Source organism: Tenrec ecaudatus, chromosome 14 (assembly GCF_050624435.1).
Source record: "Tenrec ecaudatus isolate mTenEca1 chromosome 14, mTenEca1.hap1, whole genome shotgun sequence".
NCBI classification, from domain to species: Eukaryota; Metazoa; Chordata; class Mammalia; order Afrosoricida; family Tenrecidae; genus Tenrec; species Tenrec ecaudatus.
The window spans coordinates 8296414-8321404 of NC_134543.1; the positions used below are offsets into that span (position 1 = coordinate 8296414).

Sequence of the window (24991 nt, forward strand, 5' to 3'; positions counted from 1 at the left end):
TGCCCCAAATACTCTGGAATTTCCTGTGCGCGGGCTCTCTCTTGCTTCTTGCTCCCTAGCAGAAATGCCTACAGTTCTCTCTCTCTCTCTCTCTCTCTCTCTCTCTCTCTCTCTCTCTCTCTCTCTCTCTCTCTCTCTCTCTCTCTCAGAAGCCTGGGCTGTGGCTCCAGAGCCAGTTAACTCTTCCCTCACCAAACTCTGTTGCAGTTTGTTAGTGGGTGGGTCTGCATTAAACCTAATTGTCTCTTCCCTTCTGTAGTAGCGCTCCCGTGGTCTCTGTACCTTTTAAGTTACATAGTTCTCTGGCTTTAGATAAAGGGCCAGCCTCAACCTTTCTTTATCCGGTTATCCTACCCGCCTTCACCTCATCTCCTTTGATTTCCTGTTCCCTACAAACCTCACCTCCCTCAATAAATCGATTCATTAAAGGCCTCGCTCTCTCTTGTCTCTGGGAGACCTTACATTACCTGTGTGTTTCTCGTCTGGCTCACTATGAGCAGGACAGGCCCCCACCGCAGGCAAGCTGGTTCTGACCTGTAGCAACCCTGCAGGACAGCATGGGACTGCTCCGTAGGGCTCCCAAGGCTGTGTGCTGCCTGAAGGCAGACCGCACCCACGTTGTCCTACTGAGCTTTCAGTAAGCTGAGCATTTAACCCTGCACCTAAAGGCACAAACGATGGCTGGGCCATTGTTTATTGCCCTTCCTTGAAAGGACAGTGAATTCTGTGATGTGGCTTTTGTAGCCAGAGTCTCTAACTCCCACCAAATGACCTGTCCCTGCATGCTTCTGGCAAGAAGGTGGGGGAAGATACTGATTAGATACACCTGTGAGTAATTACAAACAGGCGTCCCTGGATTGCCATCCTGCTGTGTATCCTGCCTTCTGAGAAGCAGGAGGAGGGATCTCATTACCAGCAAGAGCCAGAAGTGGAGCACGCCCTCTGGACCCAAGATTCCGGAACCTCCTGGATCCAGATGACAGCTACACCATCAGAGTAGCAGCAGCAGAACCAGGAGCCAGAGCATTTAACAGAGTATTGGGCTGCCCAACCCATGGATCAAGTTAAATGAGTGCTTTTGTGCAGGAGGCTGGCTTGTGGAGTGGTGTGCCTCTGGGCACTTAATTGGGGAAGATGGACTTGCCCACGCACAGAAAGGAACAGAGAACCTTCCGGCTGAGGCTTCCTGGAGTGGGGTGCCTCTGGGGACTTAATTCAGGGAGCTGGGCTTGCTGACCTATAGAGCTGAAGGCCTTCGGGCTGAGGCTTACTTTTCTTAACAGACCTGAAACTTTGTGACACATCCTGGTGAACAGCTACCCTGAGCATTTCTCACTGGCTGACAACTTGTCAACTTCCTGATAAACCCTTTCATCTTGAACTCATGGCCATGGATAATAGAACCCACAGAAGGAAATGAAGAACACGAAGACCAGGAAGCACTCTTCCTAGGTAGCAGCTCTCCCCCAGACTCGGCTCCTACACGTACACCCTGTTGTCTTCACCCCAAGATCTAGAATGGGGTCTCCCTGCCAGGTACGTGGGATGGTGGTGACTTGGCAGTGCTGGCTGGAGGGGTAACTGGACCCTGGCCTGGTCAGGGACCACCGGAACTGGAGGATCGGAAGCTGTTTCGCAGGACTCAGGGCAGCAGGGCTGATTACCGTGACAGATGACAGACAGCTGTTGTGTCGTGTGCAGCCTGGCCCTGCATCAATAATAGTACCTTCTCTGTGGTCATCAGGAGCGTCCACCCATGAAGAGCCAGTCTGAGACAATGGGAAAACCACCGCTGGCAGGCTTTGGAGACCACACTGACCCACAAACAGCCCAGCCTCGCTAGGTGCCGGGGGCCCATCATGACTCAAGCATCCACCTCCCCTCACCCTCCACCATAGAAGCTCAGGCAGCTTGCCAGCTTGGGAGAAAAGGGTGGGCATGGGTTTGCACTGGGCAGCAGAGGGAGGCGGCAAGTTCACACTTTATTCTGGGAGATGGAGTGGTAGTGCCAGGGGCACGGTCTGGCCTGATCAGCCGCCCTGCAGCCAGGGACTTCTTAGCCATGGTGCCCTTGGCCCATGAACCTCTTGACCGGTGTGCCCCATTCTGTACCTGCCCTACTGTATTTGAGAGCTCCTCCAACGCTGGAGCCAATCCTGGATTCCGGCCCAGGTTCTGCGACTCACCCGCTACTTGGTTTCCTCCTCTGTAATGTGGGGCATTAATAATACTGGCCTTGATAGCTGTGACCCAGTGCCCCTGAGTCCTGGGGACCCCATGCACGATGGCAGCCCCCACTCCTGTCCATCTGTAGATCAGACCAGGCGGTCCGTTGGTCTTTCACCTGCTGAATTCCAGTAGATCACCCCTTCTCTTTCTTGTCTTCCCCTGGAAGGGCTGCTTGCATCTCCTCTGCATCACAGCAGCATGCAAACCTCCGCTGACGAGGCTGTGCATGAGATGAATCGGCGGGGAATCGAACCCAAATCTCTTAGGACGGCCAGGGGCCCTTTCAGGATGCCAACTGACACTGGCAGAGCAGGGCTGGCCCACGGGAGGCAGCTGGCACATAACCATCACACTGCCAGGCCTCCTCAGAGGTGATACTTGTACCTCCTTGGTGGAGGCCTCGTGAGGACCCAGTGAGCCTGTAACTAAGAGAATGGAATTTTCCAACACTCTTTGAAGCACCCCCGTTCCCCATGTGTGAAGAGTGCAGACAGTGCCTAATTACTAGTTGTGGTACTCACCTAAGCTGGTGTCAATTTAAGAATTGAGTGTAGGGGTGGAGTCTAGGTTGTCAATATGGAGATAGCCAATGAGACTTCTGTGTGGGCCTGGCCCTCTCCTGAGAATTCTGGTACTTCCTCCTTGGAGGCAGAAGACACCTCTCTCTCTGTCTCTCCGCCACTTCCTGGGAGACATTGCAGAAGACAAGCCACATGGACACAACCAGACCTCAGAAGCCGGAGAAGCCACAGAGAGGACCCTGCCAGCGTTGAGATGCTTACAACGCCACTGGACCCAAAGCCTTTCTACCCACTGGCTTGTGATCGTCCTGCAATTGGCTTCATTGCATGTGTTTCATGTGTCTGAAGAGGATGGTATAGACTGGTATCGGACATATGAGCTAATATCAGACTTATGGCCTTGGACAGGACTGCTTTCTCAATGTTCAATTCCTCTTATATATAAACCTCTCCCTTATATACATACATATGCGTGTTTATGAATTTGTTTCTCCAGTCTACCCAGACTAACACACTAGTGAAGGAATGTGCTCTCAAGGAAGGGTTTTTGTAGTGTTGAAGGACCACAGGCTCACTCATGGAATATCTGTTAGGCGCCCTGGAGCCAGGCACCATGCAGGTGCCAAGGATGAACAAGCCAGGTGACACGAAGCATCTGCTCTCCTTTGGCTCAGGGATGGTGTCCCAGGTGTGATGTCGCTCCAGAGAGCTTGGTCAGAATGGAGGGGGTTCGGGAGTTGGGTCTTTCCAAAACAAGCCCATCATGCTCTCTGTGTGAATCACAGTCAGGGACCAGACCTTAGGGTTCACGTTTTAATTCATGTCACAGCAATGACAACCACAGACATAATGCTCACGGTCACAGGGACATCTCACAGATACAACCGACCCTCTCTTGAAGGGAGGTGTTTTTAACCAAAAGAGCACGCTGACCCCCCACGGGCAGCAGGGACAGGCTTTCCACTGTGATCTGTGAGTGAGCTGGGCTGGTAGTGAAAAGGGGGTGAGGGCAGGAGAATGACACAGGAGTAGTTAAAATTACTTACATCACAGCTGAACCATGGAAACACTAAAATACAAAGGTTGACCATGTCCTTGGCCTGGAAAATTGGCCTCTGGATGGTTGGTATCTCAGGTTTCTGTAAAATGGTCACTATACAGAGAGTGTGACTGCAACTTCAGTGGGGTGGGGGGGAGGCAAAGGGTCAGGGTTCACAGAGAAGGGTTGGAGAGACTGAAGCTAGAGTGTCCCTGGGGGCTGCTGACCAGTCTTCCTCAGCCCACCCCACTTCCTAAATTCGCTCCACCCCAAGAGGGGGCTTCTCCCGGGCTTTGGGGAGTGGCCAGGCCCTAGAAATACAAAGTCAGTGATGGGAACAGGTTCTGCCCACCCACCCTTCTGCTCTTAGGGGTTCCCACTATGCAGGTTGTGAACGCTGCAGAGAGTGGAAGCCCATCAGACTTGCTAAGGACTCGCGGGACGGTTTTTGCCGGGGGTTCTCTGATCTCAGGAGAGTCGCTGTGATCAGAGCTTTGGGCAGGTCCAATCTTTCCTGCATCTGACCAGCAGGGGAAAGGTGGAGCTTCACAGAATGCCCACAGGTTTAGGTTCAGATCAGAGAAAGGGTGACCTAGTACAGGGGTTCTCAATCTCTGCACCATTAGCATTTGGGGCCAGAAAATCCTTTGTTGGGGGGCCACTGCCATTAGCCTCAGCCTCTACACACCAGATGTCAAGGGCAATCCCTTCCAAGTGTCCCAGTCATGACGACCAAGGAGGTCTTCAGATGTGGCCAGATTGGTGGTGGTGGGGGGGGGCACTCAGTCCCATTGGGAACCACAGGGCTGAAGGGCTCTGTAGTCAGGAGCCCTGGGCTCAGTGATGCTCTCCTGCTCATCAACTCCCCAAAGCCCGTTGGGCACAAGGTGTCTTCAAGTGTGAAGAGGGGTGGTCTCCTTCCCGCCAGGTTCAGCTGGATCTCTGAGATGATGCTTTGGCCTGTGTGGACCCCCGGTTCTCTGGTTTGACGACACGCTGGCAGAAAGAGACCCGTGAGACAGTGTCTATGGTGGCCACTCTTGAGTGTGGAGAGTCCCCAATGGCTGCAGGTGACACTGATCACTTGTCACATCCACTGCCCAAGACTGGAAGAGGCTCAGACCTCCTCTTCAGGATGGCAGCTTGACACAGGACACCAGGAGCATCAGCTTATGTCTGGATGGGAAGTTCCAGACAGGTACCACTCCTGTGGTCTCAAAGACCCATGCATGTCCTTGGGGCTGCGGCCCGTGGGCTCTCTCGAGGGCAGAATGCCCAGCGTCTGTCTCTCCATTTTATACCTTGATGGAATGCCTGATTTCTGCAGTGACGGAGAATATCGGCTTGACAGTCCAGAGTGAACGGAGCTCACCATTAGAACATGTGGCCAACCTGTCACTTGGCATGCTTTTCTTCCTGGTTAGTGTGCGGTGGGAATCCTTGGTGTGTGCCCCTCAGCCTTAGACACCATGATGCCATTGTTGCAGTCTTGTCCCCTGCCACCTCCCCCAAAGTCAGCAACAACTCAGGCTCAGGCTGAAACGGGTAGAAGCGGTGACAGGTTTGATGACTTGGCGTTCTCTACATGGCCCCCTTTTCTGTTGGAAGGCTCTGTTCTTTTGGATGCTCACACTCCCATTCCTCTCTGGGTGCAGTTGTGGTCAAGGGACCCTGGGAAGGGTCAGGGGGCAGAGATTAAGACAGGTGGATGGAGCGTGTTGACTCTGCCCACTTCTGTCTGTCTCCTGAGCTGAGATTCACCCACGGCTCCATCACAGAAGCTCCACCTACTGCCGTGTCCTCCTCTGGGACCAGGCTGAGCCTCCAGCTGGAGCTGGTCGCCTGATGCCCCTGGTGGCTGCCCAGTCCAGATCACTGGGAGACGGGACCCTAGGCCAGGCATCCTGGAGAAACGAAGGCCCTACCTTCTGCTATTAGCTGTGGGGTCCGTTCTGACTCCTAGCCACCCCCACCCCAGTGCGTACAGTAAAGCTGCCTCCCCAGGTGTTCTTGTGTGGGGTTGAGCCACCAACTTTCAGGTGCCACTCAGGGACCCACCTAACCGTCTTGACGAGATGGCCACCAAGGTCCCTGCAAACCCACGTGGCTCTCGGCCAAGCCCTACTGACGAGGGTGCAGAGAGGTGTCATTTTGGGAAATTAAACTTGAAATAAGACCCTCCAGGGGGGCGGGTCACTGTCCATGGCAGTTGCTGATGGGGGAAGGGGGCACAGAGGAGAGAGCTGGGTGTACCTCCCAGCTTCCCACTGCTCAGAGACCAGTCCGTGTACTGTCACATGCCCCGAGGGGCGCTTTGGACCATGCATGAGGTGCAATTGGAGGACAGCAGGAGCATCCAAACCCACTGCCATCGAGTCGAAGCCAACTCAAAGTGACTCCAAAAGACAGGGTAGAGCTACCCCTGTGGGTTTCTTAGACTGTAGCTCTTTAGGAGAGTAGAAAGCCTGGTCTCGCTCTCTCAGAGCGACTGGTGTTTTTGAACTGCTGACCATGCAGATCGCAGCCAACATGAAACAACACCGAAGGGTTCCTCAGCAGGAGCGCGGAGCTCCTCAAAGTGACCAGACTAAAATAAACAAGCTCACTGCCGAGGGGGTCGATTCCGACTCTATAGGAAGGGGTAAACTCCCCTGTAGGTTTCCGAGCCCACATGGACCATATGGAAAGCCTTATCGTTCTTCCGCAGAGTGGCTGGTGGTTTCAAACTGCTGACCCTGCAGTTAGCAGTCCATGCATAACCACCACACCCCAAGGGCTCCGACACTAGACCCAAACCCACTGCCATCAAATCGAGTCTGGCTCCTGGTGACCCTAAAGGTGGGCCTCGAGGTTGGAGCCTCACCTAAGAGCAATAAACCCCATCCACAAACTCACTCCCATTGAGTGGCTTCTGACTCACAGCGACCCCAGAAGACAAGGTGGTTCCACCTCTGTGGGTTTCCAGGTCTGTAAATCTTGAAGGGAACAGAAACCACATCTTTCCCCCTCCGAGTGGCTGGTGGTTTTGAACTGCTGACTCTGAAGTGAGCACATGTCACCACTAGACCACCAGGGGACCGACACTAGCTCCAGACTCACTGCAGTCAGGGGATTTGGACTCACTGTGAGCCTGTCAGGCAGAGGAGGGCCTGCTCCTGCGGGTTTCTGAGGCTGTAGCAATTTACACAGGCAGACTGTCTCATCTTTCGCCCTAGGAGTGGCTGGTGAGTTTGCACCGCGGACCTTGTGGTTTCAGGGCCATGCTTCCCAAAAATGCCACAGGACTCCGTTCTAAGATCCATCAACCCCAAGACCAAGCTCTCTGGCATTGAGTCCATTCTGACACACTGCAGCCCCTCTCCAGTGGGTTTCCAAGACACCTTTACAGGAGCAGACAGCCTCATCTTTCTCCCTTGGAGCAGCTGGTGGATTTGAACTGCCAATCTTGCAGTTGTTACGTAGGGCACCACCAGGGCTCCTCCTGAGGTTAAAAGCCATGGATCAATAATAGCTGTGAATTATCTTCCTGACAGCGGCGAATGAAGGTCACGCACAGAGAAGGAAGCACCATTCTTCTGGGAGCCGGTCAGCGGCAGCAGCCCAGATGACAGACACAGCCGCCAGGAAGGGATGGGGACATCCGTTAATGGACTTGGCTGCCACCCAAGCCTTCCATTTACAGGCGGCTGCAGAGCCTGCTGCAGACCCAGTTAAGTGGGCTGTGCCCTGCCAGCCTCCCTGCCTGTCTCCCTGGAGATGAGACCATCTCTCCTAGGGTCGGGGGAAAGGAACTTTCACTGACTCTCGACCTTGATGTCATTGAAAAGCAGCAACACAGAGTAGGAACAACGGGCTGTGTGGCCGCTGAGCCAGGCTCCCACGGTAGACAGAGTACTCTGAGTGTGTGCCCAGCCCAAGAGCCCCGCAGCCCTCCTCCCAGGGCCGTGGACCCCATGGAGTGCACACTTCCCTTTCTGCTGCTCAGTGTCCCTCACACAGGCGGAAATAAAGTCCAGTACCACCACTGCCCGCTGACGTCAACTCCAGAGCAAGTGGCTGCTTAAAAAAAACCCAAACGTTTTTATGGGACACGCATAGAGGGCTGTTGACCTCAAGATCAGCGGTTCAAAACCACCAGCCACTGCTCAGGATAAAGGCCAGGCTTTCCACTCCTGTACAGAATGAGTCTCAGAAACCCCTAGGGGCAGTTCTACCCTGTCCTACAGGGTTGCTGTGCGTCAGCACTGACTCGATGGCAGTGAGTGCTTTATAGAGGGGCCACCCTCAAGGAACATTCCAGCAAGAGCAGGCCTGTCTCAGAGAACAAGGAGACCCGGCAGCATAGCGGGTTACACATTGGCTACTAACCTTGCGGTAGTCCAGCTGGTTCCCAGGAAATCCACCAGCAGCAGATGCACAGGAGAAAGATGAGGCTCTCGGCTCCAACAGAGTGAGTCTTGGGAACCCCTAGGGGCAGTTCTGCCCTGTCCTACAGTGTGGCTGTGAGTCAGAATCCACTCAGTGGCAGGGTTTTTGTTTTCGTCTAAGGAGCTTTCCTCTTTCCTAGGAATGACTTGACCAATATCAAAGGAGCTTGTGGCCCCAGCCTTACTGATGGGGGAGAAGCCCCCACAATTCCCTCTGCAGCATGCGGGGTGCACTAGAGGCTTGGCCTTTGGGGAGGATGGCCCTTGGATTTGGCTCTGAAGATCCAGCCGTAGGGGGACTCTCACTCCTTGTGCTGGGCTCCCCATCTCAGCCTCGGGGAAGGTGGTCTCTTGCCTCTCTCTGGCTCAACCTTATAGCGCTGTTGTCTCACCATCCCCAGGACACCAGGCCTGAAGCCTGGCAGTGGGGTAGTGGGCAGGGGAATGTGCCTGGCCCCATCCAAGGCGAGCCACACCCTGTGAAGCTGGACCTCACTCTCCCCAGCTGCCAGGCGATGTGGACCTTGTGGAATGGCCTCTGGAGACCCAGAGCCTGCTGCCCAAGGTCCTGGAGGTGTCGCTCAGCCCCTGAGGGCAGCGGGGTGGCATGAAAGGAGCTTGTTCTAGAGCAAAGTGGTGCTGAGTTCCAGTGCCAGCTCAGCCACTTGCATGTTGTGTGGCAGGGGGGGTGGGGGCTCCACCTCTCTGAGTCCCAGCCTGAGGTGCACAGGTGAGCACCAGAGGCCGTGCATTGGGGAGGTGGGGTGCGGAGTGAGCGTTAACGGCTCGGCTTAGAGCCCACACTGCCCTCACTTGGGTCAGCTGTCTGGGCCAGCTTCCCCCAGATCCCCAGACGGGAGGGACTTGCCTCCTGGCCCCTGGTTGGATCCACTTTCTAGTTCTACTGCTGAGAGATGGCAACAAGTGACCAACTCACAGTCCTCGGGGATGGCCCCTTTGGGAAGGTGGCTGTGAATGTCCCACCCTGGAGATGGAGCACTTGAAGGCTGGATTTCAGGGACACTCATATTGGTAAAAAAGCACAGCCAACCTTCTCGGGGCCAGTGGGACTGGTCTGGGGTCCCCGCTGCACCCCCCCACAGGGCTGCCCTCCCCAGGGTGCTGGAACCTATCTAGAGACAGAGCTACCCTTTCTCCCCCTCCCATCCCACCCTCTGCCTCTGCAACCTTCCCCTGGTTAGAAAGCAGGGGTGGCCACCTCCTCTCCCCAGGAATGGAGGCTCCCAGAGGTCAGTCAGAGCGTGCTGGGGTGGGGGTGATCCAAGAAGACACCCCTCAGACAAAGGCTGGGGCTGACACAGGGGCAGGGGGGCTTTCTGGAGAACCAGAAAGACCCAGGACCCGAGGGACCCAAGGCATGAAGGCCAAACCAAACTCACTGCCACTGAGTGGATGCCGACTCCTAGGGACCTTGAAGGACAGGGCAGAGCTGCCCGTGGGCTTCTGAGACGGCCACTCTGTGTTGGAGCAGAGAGCCTTGTCTTTTTCCTGCGGAGCGGCTGGTGGTTTCCAACCGCTGACCTTTTGGTTAGCTGCCCCAACAAGTGACCACTACTTCACCACCAGGGCTCCCCAAGGCAGGAGAGGATTAATTAATGACCATGCAGCCTGGGGCTGGTCCTGCAGAATGCGGAAGCCCCCCAGTCATTGTTCCAGAAGACGCCCCGACAGTTTCAGCCTCTCTCGTAAGGTCCAGTGACCCTCTGCACCCAGGGCCTCCACTTGGAACTGACGTGTCTGCCGGTGGACACATGGCGGCTGGTGGTACGAGTGGCCAATCCTAGCTGCCAATCCTCAGTGCCAGCCTCCTGCCTGGAGGGGCTGCCCGGGGACCATCAAGGTGTCCCTTTACCTGCCATTGAGAATGCCCACACCTCAGAGACCACAGGGATCATGCAGCCTTCTATAACTGTGCCCAAACACGAACCACGCGCACTGACCGCTTCACAAAGTCATGGGGACACGGGGGTGGGACAGGAGGTTTATGCCACTTACTACCTGGTTGGAGTCCCTGGGTGATGCCAAAGGCTCTCACCATCAGCCGGAGGTTCGAAACCACCCAGAGGCTCCTCAGAAGAAAGGTAGGCCTGGCCATGTTCTTCCCCCCAAGAAACAGCCCCCCAAGCGCAGTGGGGCCCACAGTCCTATTCTTATGTGCATGGGGAGGATGTCGCCAGGAGTTGGTTGTCTTCTCCTGGACAGCACAGGGTGGTGGCTGGGAGAAAACTACTCAGGCCCCCTGCCAGGCGAGTCCCTTCCTGAGCCTGCCCACTCTTTGGCCTTCACGGAGGGCCAGACAGCATGGGGATGGTGGTCTTCCCAAGGTGGAACAAAGCCGCTCTTTCCCTGCCCTGCTCCTCCAGCACACCCCAGCAGGCTCCGGTCTTCTTGGGCACTCTCCTTGGTGGCCGGGGCCCCAAGCCACTGGCTTTTCAGGGGCATAGGGATTGAACAGTTTGAACTGTTACCTGAAATGTTCAAACCCACCAGCGGCTTCTAGGGAAGACAAGGCTCGGTCGTTCGTCTCTGGAAAGAAAACTCTGTGGGGGTGGTTCTACTTTGTTCTGTACAGGATCGCTCTGAGTCGGGGGTGCTGACTCAGGTGGACACAGACTCAAGCACAAGCGGACTTACACCGGCAGACGAGCGAGGTGTCCCCACTGGAAGTGGACATGGGGGGGGGGTCTAAGCCACCTGCTGCTCCTGGTTACAACTCCAGGAGGCCCTGGGGGGTGATGTGATCAATGGGGGCTTGGTTAGGGCAGAGAGTGCCCTGAGACGAGAGTAAGGAAGTACCCTTCCACTCCCACTCCTCCAACACCCTGCTCGAGGGCACGGGCTAGCTGCCCCCTCCGTCTCACCACCACACAGGCAGGGGTATTAGATTCATTGCAACTTCCCGGGAGAGGGGGGACATCTTCCTAAGGAAGTGAACAGATCAAGCCTGAAAAGGGGAAGGAAAGGTCCACCCCAGCCGGCCCCCTCCCCACCATTTCTTACCCCCCACCTTGTGCCGTACACAGCAGGGCCCCTTCCTTCAGTCTCCCGGCCTGTGGGGGTGTCCAGAGTGATGAAGGCACCCTTTCCAGGTCAATCTACAACACTCTATGGCACCACCATTTCAAGGGGCGAGTGGGAAACAGGGATTGGTTTGGGAACACATTTTGAGGGCCAGTCCCGTTTGCCAGCTGCCCCCCATGTCTGAGAAGTTAGCAGACACCCAGGTAGCTGCCCCATCGGGTCTCATTCCAGGACTCCCCAGGCTGGTCTTGGGGTTCCGGTCCCAAGGAGAGCCGGGGAGCTGGACATCAGCTTGAGCCTGGCCAGGAGGGGGTGACTGAAACCAGGCCCACTGGGGGCTCTCCGGACGCGGGACATCTCGCCCACAGAGGCCTTGTGTCTTCCGGGACCCTGGCCTCTCTGGGGGTTGGGGGGACTCGGGAACAAGGCTGTGGGGGCTGCCCCTCAGAAGGTGAAGGCGTACACCACCCCCACCACCACGATGTTCCCCAGCGTGGCGATGATGGCAATCCAGAGCAGGACGGCGTCGCGGGAGGACCGGGAGGGCTCCTCGGGCTGGCCGCCGGCGGCCGCGTGGACATTGCTGGAGGAGTTGAAGAGGGAGTACTCGGTGCTGAAGTCCTCGTTCGGCGAGTCCATGAAGGCCCCTCCCATCATGGGCAGCTGTGGAAGAGGAGAGGGAGCGGTCAGCGGAGGGGACAGTCCACAGGGCTGGACGACAACGGACGCAAGGCCTTGGGCACACCTGCTGCACACGACCCCTTTCTCGTGCCGTCAGGGAAGACTATTGCTTCGAGGACTGAGGCGTGTCGGGCCCAAACCACGGTGTTCCAAGCGCCTCCTATGCTCGTGACAGTTGGACACTGAATAAAGGAGACGGAAGAAGCGTCGGGACACCTGACTTGTGGTGCCAGGGAAGAAGACGATGGAAATCAGCGTGGGCTGCCAGGAGAACAAACAAGCTGTCTCGGGAGAAGTACGGCCGTCAGAACGCTCCTCAGAGGCAGAGGTGGCCAGACCTTGTCTCACGGGCTTCAGACATGCCAGGAGAGGCCAGTCCCTGGAGAAGGCCACCGTGCTTGACGGCAGCATATATTTAAGTGTGCCTGATGCCATGGACATATGGATTGTTGTAAGAGCTTATAAGAGTCCCCAATAAAATAATTTAAAATAAGTGAACAAAAACCCCGGCAACTTGAGCTCAACAGCATTAACAAAAAATTCACCTGTTACTAAAAAACAAAACAGAAGGGTGGTGAAAATGGGGAAGGCCCTCGAGGACATGGACTGATGCAGGGGCTGCAATAATGGGCTCAGACGGCAGAACAACTGGGAGCGGGGTGCAGGACTGGGCGGTGTTGGTTCTGTTGGGCATAAGGTCTCTATGGGTCAGAACCAACCCGATGGCCCCAGCAACACACATACCAATGCCCCCAAGAACCTCCTTCTGAGATGGGCATCGTCCCCTCCTTACAGATGGAGCCTACCTGCAGCCCCCGGCAGGACACACAGGCCTCTCGCCCTCAGGCCAGCTCTTCTCTTTGAAAGCCATGTGCACCGGGCGCAGGGTACACGGTAACAGACGGAGAGAAAGGGGCCGGCGAGGCACCACTCCCGCCACTTTGGGATCAACCCGCCCATCTCTCAATATGCCCAAAGCCACCCACTTCTCTTTCCAGTCTTTTTCTGAGGCTCCTGGGTAGCACGAATGCTAAAATGCTCATTTATATCAAGCTCGTTCTTCCTCATTTTCAAAAATCATGTTATTGGGGGCTCGTACAACTCTTATCACAACCCATCCATCCATCCATTGTGTCAAGCACATTTGTACATTTGTTGCCATCATCTTTCTCAAAACATTTGCTTTCTACTTGAGACCTTGGTATCAGCTCAATTTCCCTCCTCTCTCATGAACCCTTGATTAATTTATAAATTATTATTTTGTCATGTCTTACACTATCCAGTCTCCCTTCACCCACTTTTCTGTTGTCCATTCTCCAGGGAGGGGGTTATATGTAGATCCTTGTAATAGTGCCTCCTTTCTATCCCACCTTCTCTCCACCCTCCTGGTATTGCCACTCTCACCACTGGTACTGAAGGGTTCATCTGTCCTGGATTCCCTCTGTTTTAAGTTCCTATCTGGACCAGTGTACATCCTCTGGTCAAGCTGGATTTGTAAGGCAGAATTGGCATCATGATAGTGGGTGGGGGGGTGGGGGTTGGGAAGCAAAGCATTAAAGAACTAGAGGAAAGTTGCATGTTTCATCGTTGCTACACTGCACCCTGACTGGCTCGTCTCCTCCCCGCGATCCTTCTGTGAGGGGATGTCCAGTTACCTACAGATGGGCTTTGGGTCTCCACTCCACACTCCCCCTCATTCACAATGATATGATTTTTTGTTCTTTGATGCTGATACCTGATCCCCTCGACACCTTGTGATCACACAGACTGGTGTGCTTCTTCATTAAGCTCATTCTCATACAGACATGAGTATCGCTGGTTTTATTTCTCCAGACAACCCAACCTAACCCACCCCTACCAGCCAAACAGGTTGGCAGTTCTACCCAGCACCCAAGGCACCTCTGGAGACAGGCCTGGAAATCTAATCCCACAGGGGCAGTTCTCCATGTAGGGTCGCGATGAGCTGGAATTCACTCAATAGCAGTGAGGTTTTGCGTTTGAGTGCTTTCTGAGCCCCAGAACCACGAAGGTGGGGCATTCTCTGTTGGCCACGGTATTCCCAACGTGGAAAACAGCACAGCCACTAAAACAAAACAAAACAACCCGAATATATTTGGGATCCACAGTCCCTGTACACGGACATTCAACCATCTTAAGAGGCAGCACAGGACCAAGAACCGATGACAATGAAGAAGGAAGTCTCCGCTACATTGTAGCCAAAAGCAAGGATCCAGGAACGGGCTGGATCAGCTGACAGGCTGCAACAAGCTGAAGCACTGGCAACACTCACTGTCTATGCCAAGAAATTTGGAAGATGGCTACTCGACCGAGCCACTGGCAGAGATCCTTATTCGTGCTCTTCCAGAGAAAGGTGACCCAACAGAATACAGAAATGATCGAATAGCATTCATACCGCATGCAAGAAAAATTCTGCCGAATATCATTAAACGTGGCCTAGCAGCACACCGACGGGGGCTGCCAGTATCCGAGCAAAATGTAGAAGAGGATTGGCACGAGGGGCATTACTGCAGGCGCCAGATGGATCTTGCTGAAAGCAGAGAACACCAGAACGGCGTGCACGTGTGCTTTCTTGACGATGCAAAGGTATCCGCCTGTGTGGATCGTAACGCACCATGGACAACCTTGAGAAGACTGGGAATTCCAGAACACCATATCGGGCTCCTGTGAAACCCGTACACGGACCAAGCAGCGGCCGTAGGACCAGAACAAGAAAATAGTGTATGGGTTGGCATCAAACTTGATGACAATGAGTTCGTGTTTTTGTGAGTTAAAATCAGGCCAGGTGTGCCCCGGAGTTGCATCCGCTCACCCTGTCTATTCACCTGCATGCCGAGCACCTAATCTGGGAAGCTGGACTTGAGGAAGAAAAATGCAGCGTCAGGACCGGAGGGGAGCTTACTAACAGCCTTCAATAGGCAGACGACACAAGCTTGCTTGCTGAGAGCCAGGAGGATGTGGCCGATGAAGATCAAGGACTGCAGCCTTCAGAATGGATTACACGTCAAGGTAAGGAAGCCCGAAATACAACCAGACCAACGGACAACATCGTGATATACAGAGAAAAGATCCACATTGTTCAAAGAGTTCGTTTTGCTCGGATCCACCATCCACGATCCTGGAAACAACAATCAAGAATCAATCCAAAGACACACTGCACTGGGCAAATCTGCCGCACGAGCTGCCTTTAGAGAGCTGAAGAACAAGGACTACGATGCGGCCGCCCCAAGCCATGATCTCTTCAATCGTCCCGTAGGCATGAGGAAGTTGGACACGGGATAATCCAGACCTCAGAAGAATGGGTGCATTTCAATTTTGGTGCTGGAGAAGAGTGCTGAAAACACCACGGGGGTCCGGAGGGACCAACACACCTGATTTGGAAGAAGTCCAGCCAGCGTGCTCCTTAGAAGGGAGCTTAGCAAGGACCTCCGGCCTGTCCCGGGTGCACAGACGTCAGCCTGGCTCCTCAGGATCTGGGTCAGCGGCTCAGAGGACATGACCACAACCCAGCTCAACGCCAGTTCACAGGCCCCCCATGTGTCACAGAGCACAATGGCCCACACCTCCAATTCACGTTTCTGGCTGAAGCCCCCAGGCTACAAGTGGCCAGGTCGGGGGTGAGTTTCTGCAAAAATGCTCAGCAAAGTGCTTGGACATGCTGTCCGGAGACCAGTCCCTGGAGAAGGACATCGTGCTTGGTAAAGTAGAGAGCACTGGGCAAGAGAAAGGCCCTCAACGAGGTGGGCTGACACACTGGTTGCAGCGATGGGCTCCGTGACAGGAACAATTGTGAGGACGGAGCAGGGGGGACAGAGGGTGGCTAGGGGTCGGAGCCGACGGCACTTAACCTCGAGTCCTATAAAAGGGACCCCTGCTCCGGGCACAGGGCTCTCCACCCCCTCCCCTGGGGCCTTGGCAAGAAACGGTAACCAGTACAGGTTTGAAGCCTGCTCCTGAATGATGGGGCGGCACCAGTGGCCCCTGGTAAACTTCCACCCTGGAAAGATAAGGGTCGGCGTGTGCTGGAGAGAACGACCCCAGAACGTGAGATGAGATGCGTCACGGAGAAGCGGTATCTCGTGGCACTGGGCTCAACCCCGTGAATGCTCTCCCATCCCGTGACATGAGCAAGTCAGAGGGTGTGGTCAGGGGCCGGGCTGTGACTGGTCCAGAGGAGGTGGCTGGAGCACTGAAAGACCTCCCACTCACCCAGATTAGCTGTCATGGATCGCCAGACTGACACAGGTACACCAATGGCCACCCGGTTTCATGCACCCCCTTATCCTCTGGTCAGCGAGGGCTCCTCTCAGGCAGGTGGGTCTTCCCATGTAGTTGTGGCTGTCAGGTGTCATGAGTGGTCACTGTTCCAACTCAACAGAACAGAACACAGCTCGGCCCTGCGCCACCCCGCCATCACTGCTACGTCTGAGCCCCGATTGCCACCACGGTGTCCATCCACCTCCTGAGGGCCTTCCTCTTTTTCGCCGTCCCTCTGCTTTGCCATCCTGATGTCGGTCCAAAGCACGTGGCGCGGTGTTTCCTTCTATGGCACACGGGGTGAGCATCCATCAGAAACGAACTCAGGGCAGCTAACAGCTGGGTCCCAGCCTTCACCCCCCTTGGGGGGTGTTGCTAAAGCAGGAAATAGTCCAGACCCCAGGACCCCAAACCTGGACTCGCCGAGTCACTTGACCTTGCCGCCACTCCCAGGCCTTCCCGCTTCCCACCTTTACAGCCTTCGACATTCAACACAGCTGGCTTTTGCCAGAAGGACACTATGGCACCCTGGGGTGCAGCGACTGAAGTGCTTGGCTGCTCACCCAATGGGCCACAGTCCAAACCCACCTGCCACTCAGACGGAGAGAGACGCTGGTGGCTGTGTCTGCAAAGGCCGCCTCCGGACCCACCAGGACAGTTCCACTGTCAGTGAGCTGGAATCATCTCCCTGACAGCAGGTTGGTTTGTGGTGTAGTGGTTACATGTTGGGCTGCTAGCCACAACGTCAGGAGTTTGAAACCACTAGCTGCTTCTTGAGCAAAAGATGAGGCTTTCTGCTCCCTTAAAGAGTTACAGTCTTGGGACCGTTCTGTCCTGTCTTGTAGGGTCGCTATTGACTCAATGGCAGCGAGTGTCTTTGGGGAAATGATCAGTATTTTGTGAATCCGGCAGTGTTTGTGAGACAAACTCAGAGGACTCGTGAACACCTGGGAGCAGCAGCAGCAGCACATTAAGTGCCACAACCTGTTACGACCCACACGGCGTGCAACCAACAGCACAAACACGTGCCTGGAGTTTGGCTCGATGGACTGAGTCTGACATAAACTGGGGACAACCTGCACCCACACGGTGGAGGAGGCGGCGTGGCAGCCCTGCTAATTGCAAACCTACCGCTTTGGAAACTATTACCATAGAAACTCAGCGCAGCGCAGCAGGAGGGGACCCTGCCTCCTCAGCACGTCACCTCCCATCACCAGGGTGGAGTGAAACTCGCCTGGGGGAGGGGAGGGAGGGCGCAGATGAGCAGGCTCACAGGTGGTTCTCCAAGACTCCTGGGCCCCGTCTTCTACCATATGCCCAGTGAGGACTTGGGGTCCCCATGGAGCCCCAGGGAGCACAGTTTCAGCCGCCCATCCACAAAGGCAGTTCCTCATCATTGCCAAGGTGGTCTGAGTCTCCAAAGGAGGGGAGAGCACACTCCTGGCCTCTGGGTGTAGTGAAGATGGTTTGGCACCCTGCGGGCACGGCGTAAACACTAATCTCCACCAGGCTGTTTGCATGCCCCACACATGACTGTCAAGGCTAAGCCTGCAGCAGGGAACTCTGAGCCCCTTTTCTGATGGACTTAGAGAGGTCTGACTACATCAGGGTACCCAGCGGGGAGGAACCCAGCCCCACAGTGCAGGCAGAGTCCCTGTGGCCAGCCCACGTGGAAGCTGAACCCGCTGAGACCCTGCAGGGCCAGGCCCGAGCCAGGAGGTCATGGGGGAAGCTGCCTGCTTTGTGCCCATCCTGCCTGACAGATGGTCTGTCAGGGGACCCAGGTGGCTGCTGTCCCTGCATCCCTGAGGGAACAGGCTCCCTGGAGACTTTATCCTCAGAAGGCTGAAGCACTGGCTGGGTGGGGAACAGCCCCCCTCCCCTAGCAGAACAGCAAAGAAGAAACCTTCTGTGAGCTCTACCAAGGGGGAGAGGGGTGGCGGTGAAGGGGGTGAACTTTGGCCAGACTTTTCCAGCAAGAGGGCAGCTTAATCAAACACTCCCAGGAAGGCCTGGTCAGATGCACACCGTTATGTAAGTCAGTGTTTACAAGGCTCTTTCTTATGAACAAAGAGGGTGCGTTAGTGCTGGGGGATGGACAACTGGAAACAGAGTGGGGGGAAATTGGCTTTCTGATGGAAAAAAGCAGTATGGGGTCTGAACCAAACCAAACCCATTATCACCTATTCAATTCCCACAGTGACCCTACAGGACAGAGCGGAACGGCCCCTGTGGATTTCTGCGGTGGAAAATCTTTACGGGAGTAGAAACCACATCGGTTTCCCAGAGGAGCAGCTGGTGGGTTTGAACTGCTGACCTCGAGTGTGGCATCCCAGCGTCTAGCCCACTGTGCCTGCATGGCTCCTTAGCACAAGGCTAGGGGGCAGCCACTCCCAGAAGCCCAGGCCTGTGTTTGGGAATAACATGGGTGAGGAAGGAGGAGGGAGAGAAAGAGGAATCAGGGAAAGACTGGAGATGGAGGGAGGGATTGCTTTGTGCACAGTGAGAGTAGTGGAGGGTGATGGAGGCGCTGTAGTCTATGGTCAGGGCTGGGGGCAGCGAGAACCAAGAGGACCATGATGATCCTTGGGGCATTGACAAGGACGGGGTTCAGGGTCACTCCGGGAGCTTGTAGCACTCCCGGTGCGATGCCGACTAGGAGGGGCGAGAGGAGAGCCCTCTGTGTCCATGCAGGCACGGACATGAAAGGGATACAGATTGGGGAAGGAGAGCTCAAGAAGATGGCATGATACACAAACGCTCAAGGAAATCCTGCCCCCCTCCCCCTCCCCCAAAGACGCACCTTCCGAAACTAATAACCCAGACAGCCAGGTAGCCGGATACAAAGCGAGCACATGAGCGAATCCTCCGTGGAAGCACAGAACCAGAAACAAGCAGCACAACGGAACCCACAACGCATGTCTGCTGGAAATTTGAGAGATGAGGACACTATTGACACAGGACTTCAGAGGACACTAAGCACGAGGTCAGCGGGGCCCCTTCATGTAGACAGAGAAGAGGCAAGGTTTCTCATGTACCATCTAAATTAAACTCTGCTCTGTGCCTCGCCCTCAAAAGGCCGGGTTTCACTCTATGGACCAAGAAGCACAGCCAGTCCTGCTGTGATAACAGACGTTTTATCTAAATAAGCCTCAACCCCAGTGGTGCTTTCCAGACTGTGCATCTTTATAGAAATGCGCTTCTTACAGTCAGCAGTTCGAAAGCACCAGCCACTCTGTAGAAAGATGAGGCTTTCTTTCTGTTCCAGTAAAGATGTACCCGCCTCAGAAACCCACAGGGCAGTCTGTTCAGTCCTACAGGGTCGCTGTGAATCAGACTCAACTGGATGGCAGTGGGCTAAGTTAGTCCACTAAGAGGCTCCTTGGAGGAATCCTTGTGATCTCTGTGTTGGTCTGGGTGGACTAGAGAAACAAATTCATAGACACTCTTGTGTCTAAGAAAGCTTTATATAAAGAGTAATAGTATATTAAAAAACATCCTAGCCCAATCTAGATCAAGTCCATAAGTCCGATAGTAGCCCTTATGTCTGATACAGTCCATAAATTCCTCTTCAGACTCACACAACACATGCAATGGGAGATCACAGGCCAGTGGATGGAAAGTCTTGTGGATCCAGTGGTGGTGGAGGCATCTCAGCATTGGCAGGCGTCTCCACGTAGCTCCTTTGCTCCAGGGCTCTGGCTCCATCAGCATAGCTCCATGTGTCTTGTCAATAGGAAGAAGCAGCAGAGCCTATAGGTCTGGCCGCCAGTGAGCTATTTATTTATCTCCTTAGCGCCTCCAAACGACGTCATCAAGCGGCGACCCGTTTGACAGGCTAAACTCCACCCTTTCACTCTTAATAGTCTCCAGTTGACACCAGAGTCTCCTCCTGAAGAATTATCTGCCAACCCTGCGTGGAGTGCAGTTCTCTGACACACAGGTGGCACCACGGCCAAGTGATGAGGGTTAAGAATTATTACCGTAGCACTTCGAATCCGTGCATGTCGTCACTGTGTGTGGGAAGCTTTGTGGCAGGGGGAGAAAGACGGGGTTCTCTCCTCTCATAAACATCTATTTACAGTCTCAGACACCCACAGGGGCCATACTACCCGGTCCTATCCACGCGGTCGCCATGAGTCAGGATTCAACTCCGTGGCAGTGTTTGGTTTTTGAGTTGACTACGAAAGCGGTTTGCTCACCAGTTTATGCACTCTGTAGGCTTCAGGAGGCTGCTTCTCCATCCACCTGGGGGTCTGAAGCCTGTGGACTGGAACCTCCCAGGTAGCGGGGACCCTGACCTAGGTGTGGGCTTTGGTCCCAGACCCAGCAGGGCCTCTGTGCACAGTGGTGCCCTGCAGCCTCTAGGGGGTGCTGCTGCCTGGGCCTCACGGCCCGGCCCTCCCACCCTCCCCCAGGTGCTGCCACACAGAGCCCTCTTTGTAGGGCCCTTGGCACTTGTCCCTTTGTAGGGCCCTTGGCCCTCCTTAGGTTGGGGGTGGTGGGGGCCTTGCAGACACTTCCCCACGCTGCGTCTGCACTCAGTACCTTTCCACCTCTGCCTCTCGTTAGCTCTCTCCAAGCCATGGGGTACACAGAGCAGCAGGACCTCTTGTTTGGGGCTCCCTTGGGGGTGGGGCAGGCTGTCTCCAGGCCTGTGAGCTATGGGGCCATCCCGCACCCCATTCCAGAGGGAATAAGGTCTAGGCATGCCAAAGCATCCCCCGGCTTCTCTGGCGCTTTCTCAGTAAGTGGTTGACGGTTGACAAGGAGGTGACTGTTCACTTTAACGTGGCTTCCCCCTTTCGCAACTTCCCCCCACCATTGGGTCTTCAGAGCCTCCGCAGCCCATCTCCTCCAGCCTAGCCTAGTTTGTCCAGCCCAGATCCTGGACAAACTCAGTCATGGGACTGTCTCAAATTCCGGCTTCTGCTTCCCTGTCCGACACTGTGACAGGGGGTTCCACGGGAAGCCCAAGCTCAGCCGCCCGACCCCTCCCTGGTGAAGTCGTTCAAAGGACATGAGCCACATCTTTTGTCTTTCAGACAAGATTCTGAGACAGATGGTGCTGGGCAGAGTAGCTCCGGGTGGGTGATAGGCCCACGGAGGGCCATGTGTGTGTCCGTGAGCCAGCATGTCCCTCCTCCAGCCTCGCTCTGCAGGGCACCATGCCAGGTCTGCCCACTCCCTCTTCTAAGCTCCAGTCAACCCTTTAAGGCCAAGGTCACTTGAACTCTTTAACAGAGGACTCTAGAGAAATGGAGGGACTGACCTGCCCAAGCCACACTGTGGCTCAGAGGGCAGGGCCGGGATGCGAAGAACCGTGCTATCATGGGGGCGAGGCACTCACCAGCTAGCCCCAAGGTCAGAGGTTGGAACTCAGCCGCCTCCACCTGCTTCTGCAAAGACCATGACCTTGGAAGCCCATGGGGCAGCTCTGTGCTGGCCGGGAGGGTTGCCTCGATTGGGAATGGGCTCCGGGGTGGCGGGTTTGGGCTTCTGGTGGCTTCTTGCGAAGGCAGCAGGACAGCTGTGGAAGGGACAGAGGGGAGTCGCCTGGTCTTACAACACCCCAAATCCCGCCACGCTGCCACGGAGTCTATCCTGACTCATTGTGATCCTACGTAGGTTTTCCGGACCCTCTAGCACGTGTGAGAGAAGTCCTGATGATGCCGTGGTTCCCGCAGGGTCAGCTGTTCAAAACCACCAGCCCCTGTGCAGCAGAAAAAAACACGGCTTTCTACTCCCATCGAGATGACCGTCTCGGAAACCCACAGGGGCAGTTCTGTGCTGTCCTGTAAGGTCGCAATGAGGTGGACACCATGGTGATTCTTCTTTCTCTGTCCCCTGGCACTGACCCACCTTCCTCTGTCTCGATGGATTTCACGTCAGTGGGAATCATGCCAGTCTGTCCTCACAACAGCACTCTGAAGGCTCATCCGTGTGGTGGTGCGTGTCAGAATGCCATCTCTCTTCAGAGCTGACTAAGACTCCATGTCTGTCTACCAGAGCCTTAGTGGTGCAGGGAGTTAAACACTGAGTAGCTCCGGGCGGGGTCCTCACGGAAACTCAACAGGCCGACAAGGTACGTGGGTTCACTGGTAAGTGGGCTTCTGTCTGCCATTCTCAGCTCTCCACCACTGGTCTGCACGGTGACCCCACCACCGGTTTGCATCGCGGAAGCTTTCAAAACGGGGCATGCAAGTGCTCCAATGGCCGGGTTTTAATGGCACTGCTCACCTATAAGATGTCCTGTGTAGGTATATGGGGGTGGTGGTGAGTAACACCCCTCTATATGCTCCATTAGGGACCCAGGGCAGCTGAATGGCAGCAACCAATTGGCTACTTGGGGCCCTTGTATGGTGTGACAGTAAGGACTGAGGTTTTCCAGTCCTGCCTAGGTCTGACTGCATCTCAAACCCTTACCCCCGTTACCCCTCCTCCTGCTTCATTCAGTCCCTAGGCAGCGCCCCAAGGGGCACTCACAAACCCTCCCCACACCCTTTGCCATTGAGTCAATTCCAACTTCTGGCTCTGGTGGCGAGGGATGTTGTATTGGGCTACTAACCCTCAGGTCAGTAGTTTGAGACCACCAGCTGGTCTGTGGGAGAAAGATGAGGCATTCTACTCCCGTAAAGAGTTACAGTCTCGGAAACCCACAGGGCCAGGTCTGCCCTGTCCTGTAGGGTCGCTACAGTCAGTGCTGGCTCAGGGGCAGGGAATTCTGTTTTGGGTTTGGGTTTTCAGTGGTCCTGCAGGGCAGAGTAGAACTGCCCTCGTTAGGCTTTTGAGGCTCTTGTCCTTACAGAAGCAAGCTGCCCCTTGTTTTCCTGTGGGGAGGCTGGCGGGTTTAACCACCGCCTTTTTGGTTAGCAGAACCACTGCGCCCCCAGAGTTTTTCCCTCCCCAAACAACACACATCTATGTGAGTAACATCCCCTAGACCAGAAAGCAGACTTTGGAGGCCCAGCTCTCAAGGCAGTTATGTTTCCGCCCCCAGAAAGCTCAGTGGGCCCTGCCTGCCTGTTGCTAAAGTCAGCAGATGGCTGCAGCAGGAGGCCGGCCAGGCCCGCTCATGGCAGCTCTATCAGCTCCCCCTCCACCCCCCACTAAGCTGCTTTTGTTTGGCTGTCAGCCCGAATGGGGTGCTCTCCCCAGGCAGCCTGCACTGTGGCCCTGAGACTCACGCTGGGCCTGCACCAGCCTCTCGTACAGTCACAAACTCAGCACTTGTCACCTGTGGGGCCATCCCAGAAGCTCAGGCTTATTGTCCCCTTTCAGCCTTCCTGAAAGCCTAGGAGGGGGCTTCCTTTTTCCAGATGGAGAAACTGAGACCTAGAAGGTAACTCAGCTGAGGCTGTGAACCCCAGGCCATGAGCTTTCTGCTTCAGGCCCCTCGACACCCGCTCCCTGGGTCCTCAGCACTAGCTGGGGAGCCGGGGGACAGAGTGATGCTTCTGTTTAATGCGACAGGGCTCCGAGGCTTGGGTTAGGGAGGGACCCGATTCAAAGTGACCCTCTTAGGGCAAAGTAAAACTGCCCCGGTGTGTGTGTGTGTGTGTGTGTGTGTGTGTGTGTGTGTGTTCGGAGTCTGTAACTCTTTACGGGAGGGAGTAGAGGACTCCAGTCTTTCTCCCATGGAGCAGCCGGTGGCTTTGAACTGTTGACCTTGGGGTTAGAAGCACAATGTGTAACCACTGTGCCACAGAGCTCCAGACAGCAGCTACTGTTGCTGTCAGGTTGGTTCCAACCCATAGCAACCCTATGAACAGTGGGACAAGCAAACACTGCCCATCCTTCTCCATCCTCACAGCCATTGCTCGGTTTGAGCCACCGTTGCAGCCGCTGTGTCCGGTGATCTCCCCGAGGGTCTCCCCCTCTTTCCCTGGTCCCTGATGTCCTTCTCCGGAGACGGGCACCTCCTGATACCACGGCCAAAGTACGTGAGACGAGGTCTCACCATCGTTGCTTCTAGGGGACACTCAGACTGCACTTCTTCCGAGACAGAGGTGACCATTCCCCTGGCAGTCTGGTATATGCCATGGTCTCCGACAACACTGTAATTCAAAGGCATCCATCCTGCCTCACGGGATGGTAACCCTGTGGGCTGAGGCACAGGGGAGAGAGGGGAAAGACACAAGTGGTCTGAGGGATGGGCTCCGAGCCATGGTGGCAGGGGGGCCCACCACCTTCTTACCACGACCTACTCAATAGGCACGGTGTGATGTGGCTGAAGACAGAAAGCTACTTCCGGGCCTCCCATCTAGCACCTGTGGAAGGGAAGGATTCCTGCCGCTTTTACCAGACCACAAACACTGAGGATCAGAGAGGCTGAGTCGTTTGCCCTGGGCAGCACAGCTCAGGAAGCTGGGGTGTGAGCCCTGGCGCCTGCAGCTCTATCACGGGAATCTAAGTATCAGAGTAAGTTAAAAGGCCCCATCAACACCATCATAGAAACCCTTATTGGAAAAAAAAATCTCAAAAAATACGATGTCACCGCTCCTCCACACATCCTCCATCCAGGTGTATGGGCTTCCGGAGGTGGGGGTTCCATGGCGCTAACCCTCCCCCCAGAGAGTACCGTGCTCTTCTACTGACACCATGGCAAGACAGCAGGTTTGGGGTCCTCCAGGGGCTCAACTCGTGATCCTTTGAGCTGTCCTTTGAGTGTGGGGAGCGGAAAGCAGCCAGAAGGGGAAGGGCAAGGCTGAAGATCGGATGGGGTGATGTCCTCACCGGAAGGGTGCTCCTAGAGGGACCCCCGCCCCCTTGGCAGA

At 55.3% G+C, this 24991-nt stretch overlaps 1 protein-coding gene across 1 annotated transcript in view; it reads right to left on the reverse strand.

Annotated features, from left to right (window-relative positions):
- Positions 1-3549: 3549 nt before the first annotated feature.
- The window catches only part of C14H14orf132 (chromosome 14 C14orf132 homolog), a 41031-nt gene continuing 19589 nt past the window's right edge, over positions 3550-24991 (reverse strand). Inside the window, exon 3 of the mRNA XM_075531625.1 lies at positions 3550-11921. Coding sequence (XP_075387740.1) covers positions 11703-11921 — 219 coding nt within the window. The 3' untranslated portion in view covers positions 3550-11702. The remainder of the gene's footprint in view (positions 11922-24991) is intronic.